This window comes from Vollenhovia emeryi, unplaced genomic scaffold, assembly GCF_000949405.1.
Source record: "Vollenhovia emeryi isolate VEMERY1.0 unplaced genomic scaffold, V.emery_V1.0 DF940143.1, whole genome shotgun sequence".
Lineage (NCBI taxonomy): Eukaryota > Metazoa > Arthropoda > Insecta > Hymenoptera > Formicidae > Vollenhovia > Vollenhovia emeryi.
The window spans coordinates 1-12,214 of record NW_011966223.1 but is presented as its reverse complement, the minus strand read 5'-3'; the positions used below and the strand labels follow the sequence as shown (position 1 = coordinate 12,214).

The window sequence follows — 12,214 nt, the reverse complement described above, 5'->3', positions numbered from 1 at the left end:
TTCACTTTGAACCTTGTCGGACCGGCGATTTTTACGTGGCTGTACACCGTTTTCAGGAGCCTGTTGGCAACCGCGGGGGTGACGTCGACGGGCCGCGTACCGATGGTGCGATGCTTGCGCGCGTTGTACTCGGCTGTGAGTCGCGGCAATAAATCTGTCCACTTGTAACTTCCATTGAGTGTAAACATCTTCCACATGGCGTTCTTCAACGTGCGATTGAACCGCTCGACGACTGACGCTTTCATTATGGAATATGTGGAATAGAGATTGATGTTTTGTTTCTTCAAAAGTCGTTGCACGTAGGTGTTGTAAAATTCCTTCCCCATATCAGTTTGTAGGTTTTTCGGGCATCTTTCGCTCTCCCGAATTATCTCAGCGATAGCGTCAGCCGTCTCGCTTCCGCCTTTAGTCTTGAGGGGCACGGCCCACGCGTGCTTGCTCAACACATCGATGACGGTAAGTATGTAGTGGTAGCCTCTGTTGAAACGTGAGTACGCCTGCATGTCAACGAGGTCGGCTTGCCACAGATCATCGTATCCTCGAACTATGACGTGTCTCCGGGGAAAATTCTTTCTCGCCGGGGCATGCAGCTCCTCGACGAGTCTTCGCTTCTCGGAATCGTTACGTCCACTCGATTTTGACGGTCTCATGTCTCGATGATGTGATCGTTGGTGTAATGGTATGCGCGAAAAGATTATCGTGCGATATATGTTTTCTAACAGCTCCGACATACAGACCCGTTTAAAGATCCGTTTTCCGAAATACAGACCTGTTTACAGACCCGTTTTCCGACATACAGACCCGTTTACAGGCCCGTTTTCCAACATACAGACCCGTTTACAGGCCCGTTTTCCGACATACAGACCCGTTTACAGACCCGTTTTTTCCGACATACAGACATGTTTCTGATTCGTTGATACTCGAGTTAATTTACAATAAAACCAGCCTCACGAAGTTCTTCGATAATGGACAGCATCTCGTTGTCATGCGCGTTGTGACCGGCTCGGCGCGAAGCGTCGAGCAATCGTAGGCGGTCCACAAGCTCATTGGGATCATCCCAGTGCACGTAATCAATCGCATTGTTGTTTAGCGTCATAGCGCGAGGTAATCCTTTTCCAGATTTCGTCTTGGACCGGGTCTTTATCCCATCGTCCGACACTAACGGTGCGATTATACTTCAAGCCTCGTTCTCAGGATTACACGTGTAGTTTCCTTTTCATCCACTAGATGCCACAACTTTGAGAGTGAGAGAGAGAGAGCGACTGCGGCGCCCTCCCGCCTAGTCGCTCTCCTGCCTGTCGTTCGCCATCATTCTTTTTCGTTGTGCGCTAGAGGCTGCACGTGAGAGTGAGTAGGAAGATTGCATCACCTAATACTCGTAGTACAAGATGCTCAGAAAGCGAAAAGCAGATATAGAATATCTGCAGAGAAAGCTACGAAAACTGCAGAGGAAGATGGAAACGATTCAAGCAGAGTCAGATTCCTCTAGCAGTACTGAGGAAGAAAGGTTAGAGGAAGACCAACAGGTAGAGGACCCTAAGAATGATCCAGGCCAGGAAATAGTAGAATTGGGTAAGAGAATAATATAACTTTAAGTCTCAAGGTAATACAGCTAACGAGCTTGCACGAGAGGCAAGACAGGTTAGACTCTGTTTGAGGAGTTTGCACAAGAGGCAAAACAGATCAAACACTACCTCGAGAAAAAATATCAGCTCTTGTTTGATGAGTTTGCACGAGAGGCAAAACATATCAAAAATTAGCCATTAGGCTCTTTAGATTCCTATTGAGTTTGTACGAGAGACAAAACATAATAGGGAAAACAATAGATAAATGTAATAATATATATATAGATACAATTATATATACATAAAAACCTGGTTTTGTTATGTAGAAGAAGGAGAAGAGAGACAACAGGATGAGAATAAAGCGCCAAATAGCGTAGAAAATGAGGAAGCGATTGATGAAAACATCTTGGAGATGCTGGGTGAAGATCCTCAAAAGTCGAAAGCGCTAGACATTACCCTTCACGAGTCTATAAAATTACAGTGGAATTACTGGATTGCACACGGCCTAGATAAGAAAGTTAAGGACGAACTAACAGAGAAATACGCAAGATCAACCGAGTTCGACGCACCAAAACTAAATGCGGAAATCTCTGCCATACTTACAGAGCAAGCGATTAAAAGAGATAGATATATGCTGGAAAATCAAAAATTAGCCGGATCAGCATTGACTGCGATCGGATCAACCCTAACAATGATTATGGCAGAACAAGACGTGGATAAGCTGACTTTCGTACAAAGACTGAACGAAGCAGCAAAATTAATTATACAGATTCACCATAATCAATCTGTATCTCGAAAAGCGTTTATTTACCCGGGAGTTAAGAAACAATTCCAAAGCATGCTTAAAGAAACAAAACCAGCTAATTTTTTGTTCGGAAATAATTTGGCAGAGAAAATTAAAGACTCAAAAAATATAGAAAAGTTATCACAGAATGTAAAAAATCAAACAGCACCAAGAGCTACAACCCAATACCAAGGTCCAAAACAGACTTTAAACTGGAAAAGCCTGCAGGGGAGGAGGCCGCTCACCAACCGCGCAGGCTACACGAACACCCAAGGCCGGAACCGTCCTCGCCTGACATTCAAGACGAAGGAACCTCTGAACTCAAGGGCACAGACGCACCGGAGCTCCAGATCATCAGGACACAGACATCACGACAGAGACAAGTAATTGTAGGTAACGCTGGCCGATTAAAACACTTCTTCCCTGAATGGCAAAAGATAACAAACAACAAATTTGTACTAAATGCCATACAGGGGTACGAAATCAAATTCAACTCGAAAGTGGTACAGAATCAATGTCCAGTAATTAAGTTTAATACCCAGACCGAAATTAAGAACTATAACCAGGCTATTAACCTATTACTAGACAAAGGGGCAATACAAGTTTGTTCGCCGAGGAAAGATCAATTCTTATCTTCGTACTTCCTAATAAAAAAACCCGACGGATCTCATAGATTTATTTTGAACCTAAAGAAATTAAACGAATTTATTAATACTAACCACTTTAAGTTAGAAGATTTACGTACGGCAATAAAATTGATTTTTCCGAACTATTTTATGGCTTCAATAGACCTCGAAGACGCATACTATGCAGTCCCAATTCACAATAAGAGTAGAAAATATCTGAGATTTCAGTTCCTAGACAAAACATTCGAATTCGTTTGTTTACCTTTCGGTCTATGTACAAGTCCTTATATCTTTACGAAGATACTAAAGCCAGTCGTTAAGTTCCTTAGGAGTAAAGGTTTCTCGTCAACTATATATCTAGATGATATATTATGCATAGAAGATAGTATAGAAAAATGCGAAAGGAACGTATCCGAAACAAAAGAATTACTACTATCCTTAGGTTTCTTAATAAATGAAAGAAAGAGTAAATTTGAACCTTCGACGAGACGAAAATTCTTAGGCTTTATTATTGATTCGGAGAAATATTGCATAGAGTTAACAAGAGAAAAAAGAGATAATCTAACTGATATGTTGAACAAAATTCAATCAAAAAAGACTTGCTCAATTAACGAATTTGCACAATTAATCGGTAAGTTGGTCGCAGCGTGCCCAGCAATAGAATATGGATTTCTATATACAAAATTGTTAGAAAGAGAGAAACTATTCGCACTTATTATTAACGATTATAATTACGACGAAACAATGATTGTCCCTAAGTATATCATTCCAGAGTTAGATTGGTGGCGTTGTAAACTAAAAGATTCAGTCAACCAGATTAAATCAGGGAATTACGAAACAACAATTTACACAGACGCATCAAAAACCGGTTGGGGCGCGGTAGGAGATAACGACAGAACTTACGGGTTTTGGAATGAAACACTAAAGAGAAAACATATAAACTACTTAGAATTACTAACAGTAGAACTGGCCCTAAAGAGTTTGGCGTCTGAATTAAAAAATTGTCAAATACTCTTGAGAATAGACAATACCACCGCTATATCCTATATCAATAAAATGGGAGGCGTTAAATATTTAAAATACCACTATCTAGCCAGAAGAATCTGGAAATGGGCTGAAAAAAGAAACATATTTTTATTTGCATCATACATTGCTTCTAAAGATAATATCGAAGCAGATGCCTTATCAAGATTAAGAAACGAAGATGGTGAATGAAAATTAGCACCCTTCGCGTTCAATAAAATAATCAGGTCATTAGGTAATCCAGAGATTGACTTATTTGCCACAAAATCAAATTGCAAATGCGATAGATTTGTGTCCTGGTTCCCAGAACCAGACGCGAAACAAATAGATGCATTCACTTTTTCATGGTTCAATTTAAATTTTTACGCCTTTCCCCCATTTATTCTAATTCTAAAAACCTTAGTTAAAATAAAAAAGGATAGAGCGTGTGGTATAGTGGTTGTTCCTAATTGGCCGAACCAGCCATGGTATCCGTTATTTACAAAATTAATGATATCAGAACCAATTATATTTAAACCAAAACCTAATCTACTTTGTCACCAAATAGGTTAATCCAACACCCCAGAGCGAAGCACCTAGGTTTAATTGCAGGAAAGCTGTCAGCGAAGCCTTTCTGAGAAAAGGCGTACCGGAAAATTCGTTAGAGATAATGTTAGCGTCGATATCAGGATCAACAATTAAACAATACGAATCGTCCTTACGACAATGGAACATATATTGTGAACAAAACAACCTAGACTTTTATAACCCGTCTTGTGAGATTGTGATACAATTCTTGACAGACTGTTTTAAAAACGGCGCTTCGTACGGGACACTAAACTCCCACAGGTCAGCAATTTCGTTAATTTCCAAAGATAAAATAGGAGAAAATAGACTAATCTGTCGATTCCTAAAAGGCATCTTTAGACTGAAACCTACACGACCAAAATATGCGTTTACGTGGGATGTCTCCCTAGTTCTAAAACACCTAGAAAGTCTATATCCTTTAGAAGACTTAAGTCTCTACGCTCTGAGTAAAAAGACAGCGATGTTATTAGCGTTATGTACAGCTCACCGGGCTCAAACCTTGACTAATATAAAGATTAACAATATTACTAAGTCGAAGGGAAGACTGGAAATTAGAGTTCCAGAAATAATAAAAACGTCAGGACCTGGGAGATTTCAACCTTTGATTGTGTTATAAAGTTTTAATGAAAAACCGGAATTATGTTTAGTCAGATTGTTAACCAAATATTTAGAAGTCACAGAGAAAATCAGAGGAAAAGTACAACAATTATTTATCACAACAAGAAAACCTCACAAAGCAACAAACACACAGACTTTCAGTCATTGGATAAAATCAGTTTTAAAAGAAAGTAAGATAGACACAACTACTTTCTCAGATCATTCAACTCGACATGCTGCTACTTCAAAAGCTTTCAGTAAAGGACTAAACTTAGCAATAATTAGAAAAACAGCAGGTTGGACAGAAAACTCCCAGATCTTCGCGAAATTCTATAACAGGCCAATCACAGTTAGTGATGACGTTTTCGCAAATACTATTTTAAGAATATAAAAAGGTTATATTTTCTTTACGTACACTCTTATATTAAAAAACAGTATATATATATATATAGGTAATTTTTTGTTGGTATAAGGCCGAAATATAAGAATACGAGGATATTACTAGTAAAATAAGGTTGATAGTATATATATATATATATTTATATACTATTGTAAGGATACATGTGTAAGAATAGAAGTATAATACTTAACTTCAAAAATCCTAATAAAATTGTAAGTCTTAAAGCTGCTATCTCTGAATAACTACACGTGTAATCCTGAGAACGAGGCTTGAAGTATAATTGAACGATCAAACGAACTTACCTGTGAGTGAAGTTCGATCGTAATTATACGAAAAGCCTCGTTCGAGGAGATTACACCCCCCCCCCAAAAAAACCCAACCCTATTTAAAAGAGCAGCTTTAAGAAGACAAACTCTGAAAAATGATGGCGAACGACAGGCAGGAGAGCGACTAGGCGGGAGGGCGCCGCAGTCGCTCTCTCTCTCTCACTCTCAAAGTTGTGGCATCTAGTGGATGAAAAGGAAACTACACGTGTAATCTCCTCGAACGAGGCTTTTCGTATAATTACGATCGAACTTCACTCACAGGTAAGTTCGTTTGATCGTTCAATTATATGGTTGTACTTGTACCCCCTAATACCAAGTTTTTGACCTTCCACGCTGTAATTGCGCTTGTGCACATTTGTTGCCAGAAGTATACTCTTGTACTTTTGTAGATCCTCCGTCGTGTACTTCCCATCGTCGGGAAGTCTCTTGAAAATCAGCTCGTAAAGACCGGGTGTGCCTTTGTATCGCACGCCATCGAGAATTATATTATCATCGCTGTCCACGTCGAACCGTTACTACCGAGCCTCATTCCATCCTTGTCGAGATGAACACCGTACGTAAAATCTATATCACCGTATGTACCACACCTTTTGGTATGCGGTCCGCGTAAAACTGCCTCGATATATTTTTGGCTCAGCGGACCCAGGTGCGTCTGCAACGCAGCTTGACCCTGTTGCGTTTGTATCTCGCGTTGAACGGCTGTCGGGAGCGAATCCTCCGTGGTTTGGAAAACATCTTCGGATTCAAAAGGTTCGTTGATATGTGTAGCCGCCGCCTCCACCGTCGCTGGATGTATGGTACGCGGTGTGGATGTTATCAACGATGCTTCCAGTGTATTCAATGCATCGTATGATTTATAACTGTTTTGACTCGATCGGCGAGTGAACTGGTGAGACTCGACGCTTCTTTACCTTTTTCAGTATCGCGTCCTTTTCACGCTTATGATCGTACAACGTTTCAATCTCTACGTCATTGATCGGCTCATCTTTAATCGCGCGCACCCCGCTGGAGTTGTCAACGATTTTTTGCAACGGCTCAATGATTGGCTTAAAATGAGTCTTCACAGCAATATCATCCTCGATGTTACTGGTCTTCAAAGCGCGATATTTCTTGCGAATTGATTCACTCGTTTTTTTAATCTCTCTCGCAATCTTTTCACGCTTGTTAATATCATCGCTCCCAGCCATGCTGACCGCTCGCTTTTTACCCAACGGAATACAGGCAACGACTAATCGGTTCTTGGTACAGCGAACGCGTTAAATCCCTTTCTGTATCGTCCATTTTTGAGCGCACTGTCCTTGTCTATCACTAGGAAACCGTATTTGTCTAGCCAGCAACTGCCACACAACGCACAGAAATCATCGTACGACATGTCGGTATTCACATGATCGTTGTAAACGTGTTTCAAATTGGTACCGTCCTGTTTGAATAGGATTAGCAGGTTCGCGTTGTCGCGTATAAGATGTTTCGGTATTCTCACGTAAGTCTGACAGAGATAAAAGCAGTCGACGCTCGAGTGACGCCCCATTGAAAAGTACTCTCTCACAGTGTCTTACTTGTCGCACGCCACGTCATCGAAGATAAAGATCGAGTTCGGGCGCGCCTCGCTCGGTGGAATGACGTCACTGTTATTGGAGAACGTAAAGTATCCGATTTCGTCAACAGATTCCAACAGCTGCTCCAAGTACTGATATTTCGGTTGTTGCAGCGACTTTGAGTACACGTACACGTTCTCGAAACGTACACCGTGCGGACTTTCCAGTAAGCTTATGAGAACATTTGTTTTTCCGCAATTCGAGGGGCCGCACACGATCGCGCGGATACTAGTCGGTAGCATCGTACCATGCTTGCGTTTCTCGGTGTTATCCCCTCCCATCGACCGTAATCTGTCGTCGTAATTCCTAACGCGTATCGTCAACGGCTGTCGCACAAAATTCATTTCTCACACTGAAAGGGGGAGGGAAATCGTGCGTCTATTTATAGGCGCGTGAAACCGCTCGGTAGACGACACCTATTTAACCAGGCGCGACACAACGAATCGCTCAGTCATGTTTCTGCTTTTGTCGAATAACAGTGACATATACGATTTAACAGCAGAACAGTTGAAGTATATACCAAAGGTCATTCTATTGCAAGAATTTTATAATTGCATAGATTATGTGTGGGATAGACTTCCCGACCATATCAAGACAGATTCGGAAGTTGTGCAGTATCGTCGTTGTCTGGAGCATTACAATCTACCGTCTCAGCAGACGCACATCGACGGTCCACCGCCGTTGATAAAAAATTGCAGCGAATGTCAGTTGACGCAACAGCGGTAAAACGTGGCGGCAGTCTGTTGAATCGTGCACTAAACGCGCTTCCTTTCGAGCTGCATATCCCTGGTTATCAGTTTTGCGGCCCGGGCACTCGTCTGGAAGAACGATTGGCGAGAGGAGATCGAGGGATAAATCTATTGGACGCGGCGTGCCGCGAACACGACATTGCGTATTCTCGCAGTAAAGAACTCGCCGAGAGACACGTGGCGGACAAGATACTCGCCGAGAGAGCACGGAAACGCATTACCGCTAGAGATTCAACGCTTGGAGAGAAAGCTGCTGCTACAGCTGTTTGGGCGGTTATGAAAGCAAAGACAAAACTCGGTATGGGGTTTGAAAACAAAGAAGAAGAAGAAAAGAGCGACAAAGAAGCGAATTCTTCCGGTAGCGAAACGCGGTGGTTTCTTGCCAATTCTGCCGATGCTGGGCGTGCTCGGATCCATGATTGGCGAAGCAGCCGGTGTGGCGAAGGCGGTGAACGATGCCAAAGCTGCGCAACGCCAGCTCGAGGAGCTGCAACGTCACAATCACGCGATGGAAGGTCGCGGAGTGTATCTCGCTCCATACAAACGTGGACAAGGTGTAACGAAACAGGGAAGGAAAAAAAACGTCAAAAAAACATTAAAAATGCCTACGGGTATAACGACGAACGTGCAATTGGACCAACTGGCAAGACGAATGCGTATACGACACTTTAGAGGTGTCTTTATGCGAAATGCATTACCGATAAGCGGCGTACATCGAAACGAGAGCGGTATCGTCAATCTGGACAACGCGACAGGTTCCGGCACTCACTGGGTAGCGTACGCAAAGAGGGGAAACCGTGTGATATATTTCGATAGTTTTGGTAATCTCCGACCGCCTAAAGAACTGGTGTGGTATTTCGGGGATGGTGTGACGATAGAGTACAATCGAACGTCCCATCAGACCTACGATCAGAGCATCTGCGGACAGTTGAGTCTACGGTTTCTCCAAACGGTTAACGACAGATTCACACAGATTTAAAGTCTGGCGAGACGTCGCGAGGATTCAGTACACGCTGAGCGGTATTTCATCCACCATGTCACTGACACTCACGCTAACCGGGAGGAGTGGAGTCCTCGCAGTAAACTACTTCCCCGCCATAGATTTGAGTGATGACGATTACGAGCTCGGTTTAATGAATTTTTCAACTTACAACACGATATCGAATGTGAATGCTTCGAATAATAAATTTTACTTCGGCAAAGATGACACGGAAATTACGATTCCCGAAGGATCCTACGAACTGCAAGCGATAAATGAGTTTTTGAAGCGTGCACTTTCACGGAAACGTATACGTCGTTTCATAGCTAATGGCATAGCTAATGACATAGATAATGACATAGCTAATGACGCAGTTAATGACACAGCTAATGACGATGGTGAAAAACGCAGCGACGACGTCGACGATGGCGATGTCGATGAATACCCGATTGTGTTGCGCGCTAATTACAATACGATGAGGAGTGAAATTATAAGCGCCTTCAGAATAAACTTTAGCAAGCCCAACAACATTGGATCACTTCTGGGATTTTCATCGACGCGTATACTACAACCACGAAAGTGGCATGAATCAGACCTGCCGATCAACATTACCAACGTGAACATTATCCGCGTAGAGTGCAACGTGACCGCGGGTGCGTACAGCAACAGCAGACCCGTACACACGATACATAAATTTTCACCGAGCGTGCCACCGGGATATAAGATATCGGAAACGCCGACGCAGATCATTTACCTGCCAGTCATCGCACGGAGCATTACTGATTTAACGATACGCGTTGTGGACCAGAACGGCCGACTGCTCGACTTTCGCGGAGAAGAGATCACTGTCAGATTGCACATACGTCGGAGACGACGATAACGCGTGCGAGTGTACATGAGATGCTCGTACTGAACGGATCGGAGCAGATCGTGAGACCAGTGGCGTCAACTTTCGATAATATCAAGTCGTCCGATTGCAGTGGGAAAAAGAAGCTCAGCGCGGCGAACGTGGAATTTTTAAAATCATTGGGATTCGCGGTGCGCAAACAATGATTGACATCCTCAACATCGGGGAGGAGCCAGTCTTCGACGATCGCATCGTCAAGATTGAAACTCACTCGTACAATCCGTTTGCCAACACGACATTTGAATACAGCGATGAGATAAGAATACCTATACAACAACAGGATCTCTATACGTTGCCACATGAAAGTTTCCTGTACATCGAGGGAAAACTAACTACTGCCAAACAAATCCCTGAGTCCGATGTCGTACTGGGAAATAATTGCGTCGCGTTCATGTTTGATGAGATCCGATATGAACTTGACGGTGTGGAGATTGATCGTACCAGAAACGTTGGAATAACCAGCACGCTCAAAAACTACGTTTCGGCATCAGTCGATAAAATGGCGACTCTGAAGAATGCTGGCTGGGATGAGGCGTTCAATGGGAAGGGAGATTTCAATTTTTGCGTACCGCTCAACATGCTATTGGGATTCTGTGAAGATTACAAACGCGTGGTAATTAACGCTTGTCACGAATTGATTTTAATACGATCACGCAACGACACCAATTGTCTGTTTGGAGCTGTAACACTGGAGCCACAGCTTGAAATATTCAAGATACAGTGGCGAATGCCGCATGTGTTGTTAAACAAGGTGAACAAGCTATCGATGCTGCGTACTTTGGAAAGTGGACGATACCTCAATATGTGTTTTCGTTCATGGGATCTCTATGAGTTTCCGCTATTGCAGCAGACGACTAAACATTCGTGGGCTATTAAAACAGCTACTCAGCTCGAGAAGCCGCGATATGTTATCTTCGTTCTGCAAACAGGTCGGAAGAATATAATGTCTGAGAATGCGTGTAAATTCAGTCATTGTAAATTGAGCAATGTAAAACTCTATCTGAACTCGGACTGTTATCCATACGATGATATGAATCTGGATTTCGATAAAAACAAATGGTCGAGTTTGTATGATGCGTTTTTACGATTCCGGAAGAGCTATTACGGAAACGATGATCTTGCGCCAGGTCTCACTGCATACAAATTTCTAGAATATGGTCCGTTTGTGGTCATCGATTGTTCTCGACAAAACGAATCGGTTAAGAGCGCGACTGTGGACGTGAGATTGGAATTTGAGTGTAAAGAGAATGTATCGAATAATACCACTGCGTACTGTCTTATTATACACGATCGCGTGGTTCAGTATAACCCGCTGACAAATGTCGTGCGCAAAATCACCTAAATGTAGCAGCGTTCATAAAAATATGTAACAACATGTGTTAAGAAGTGTATTCAATTGCTGGTATAAGCAAAATAAATATATATTATATATTGAAACGATGTCTATTAATTTCCTTCTCTCCCCGTTCACATCCTCTTCCACGCATATGGCCCTATGTTGTTGTTGCTCTTCTTATTATCTACTTGGGAAGGGAAGATAGAAATAATACTCTTATTTAGTGTACAAATAACTAGGTTTATTATTTTTTATATTAGAATGTTATATCCAAACAATATCAAGCATAAAATTTTATTGGAAGAAATAAAGGAAATAATATTAATATTATTAATATTAATGAGACAAATTTTTAATACTTATTTAATAATGTAAACAAAAATACAACAAAATATTTTATTAAATCTTAATAATATCTTATAACTACTTCACACTCTAAGCTTTTCTTATACAGGGTGAGTCAGTATAACCTTTTACCATTGAAAATACAAGTTCGGAATAAAATTCTAAGATGAATTTTCCTCTTGTAAAACTTTGGTAAAAGCTTATTTTTCGAGATATAAATAAAAATTGTTACCCTATCACACGTCGAATACAGGAGGTAGGCAGGGGCGGCGCAACTCACAGTCAGGCGCGGGCTCTTTCGTGGGGTGGCCGTTGCGATCAGCTTCTCTCCGGTTCACTCACTCACTCACTCACTCACTCACTCACTCACTTACACTTGGAACACACACGTTTATCACTATTATTAATCGCTATA

The 12,214-nt window shown here is 42.0% G+C and overlaps 2 protein-coding genes across 2 annotated transcripts; both read left to right on the top strand.

The window, feature by feature from the left end:
• Positions 1 to 846: 846 nt before the first annotated feature.
• LOC105556281 lies at positions 847 to 5,927 on the top strand. Its single transcript, XM_012003363.1, has 2 exons — positions 847 to 1,572; positions 1,892 to 5,927. Exons 1-2 carry the CDS (start codon positions 1,389 to 1,391, stop codon positions 2,734 to 2,736), a joined length of 1,029 nt encoding a protein of 342 aa, XP_011858753.1. The 5' UTR covers positions 847 to 1,388; the 3' UTR covers positions 2,737 to 5,927.
• Positions 5,928 to 10,260: 4,333 nt separating this feature from the next.
• On the top strand, positions 10,261 to 11,460 carry LOC105556282. The gene has a single exon (XM_012003364.1). It carries the CDS (start codon positions 10,261 to 10,263, stop codon positions 11,458 to 11,460), a length of 1,200 nt encoding a protein of 399 aa, XP_011858754.1.
• Positions 11,461 to 12,214: the final 754 nt, after the last annotated feature.

Excerpts from the sequence above, each read along its gene's own strand:
- LOC105556281 (XM_012003363.1), top strand. The coding sequence starts at position 1,389 with ATGCTCAGAAAGCGAAAAGCAGATATAGAATATCTGCAGAGAAAGCTA. Across the intron at positions 1,573-1,891 it reads CCAGGAAATAGTAGAATTGG|AAGAAGGAGAAGAGAGACAA; the intron begins GTAAGAGAATAA and ends TTTGTTATGTAG.
- LOC105556282 (XM_012003364.1), top strand. The coding sequence starts at position 10,261 with ATGATTGACATCCTCAACATCGGGGAGGAGCCAGTCTTCGACGATCGC.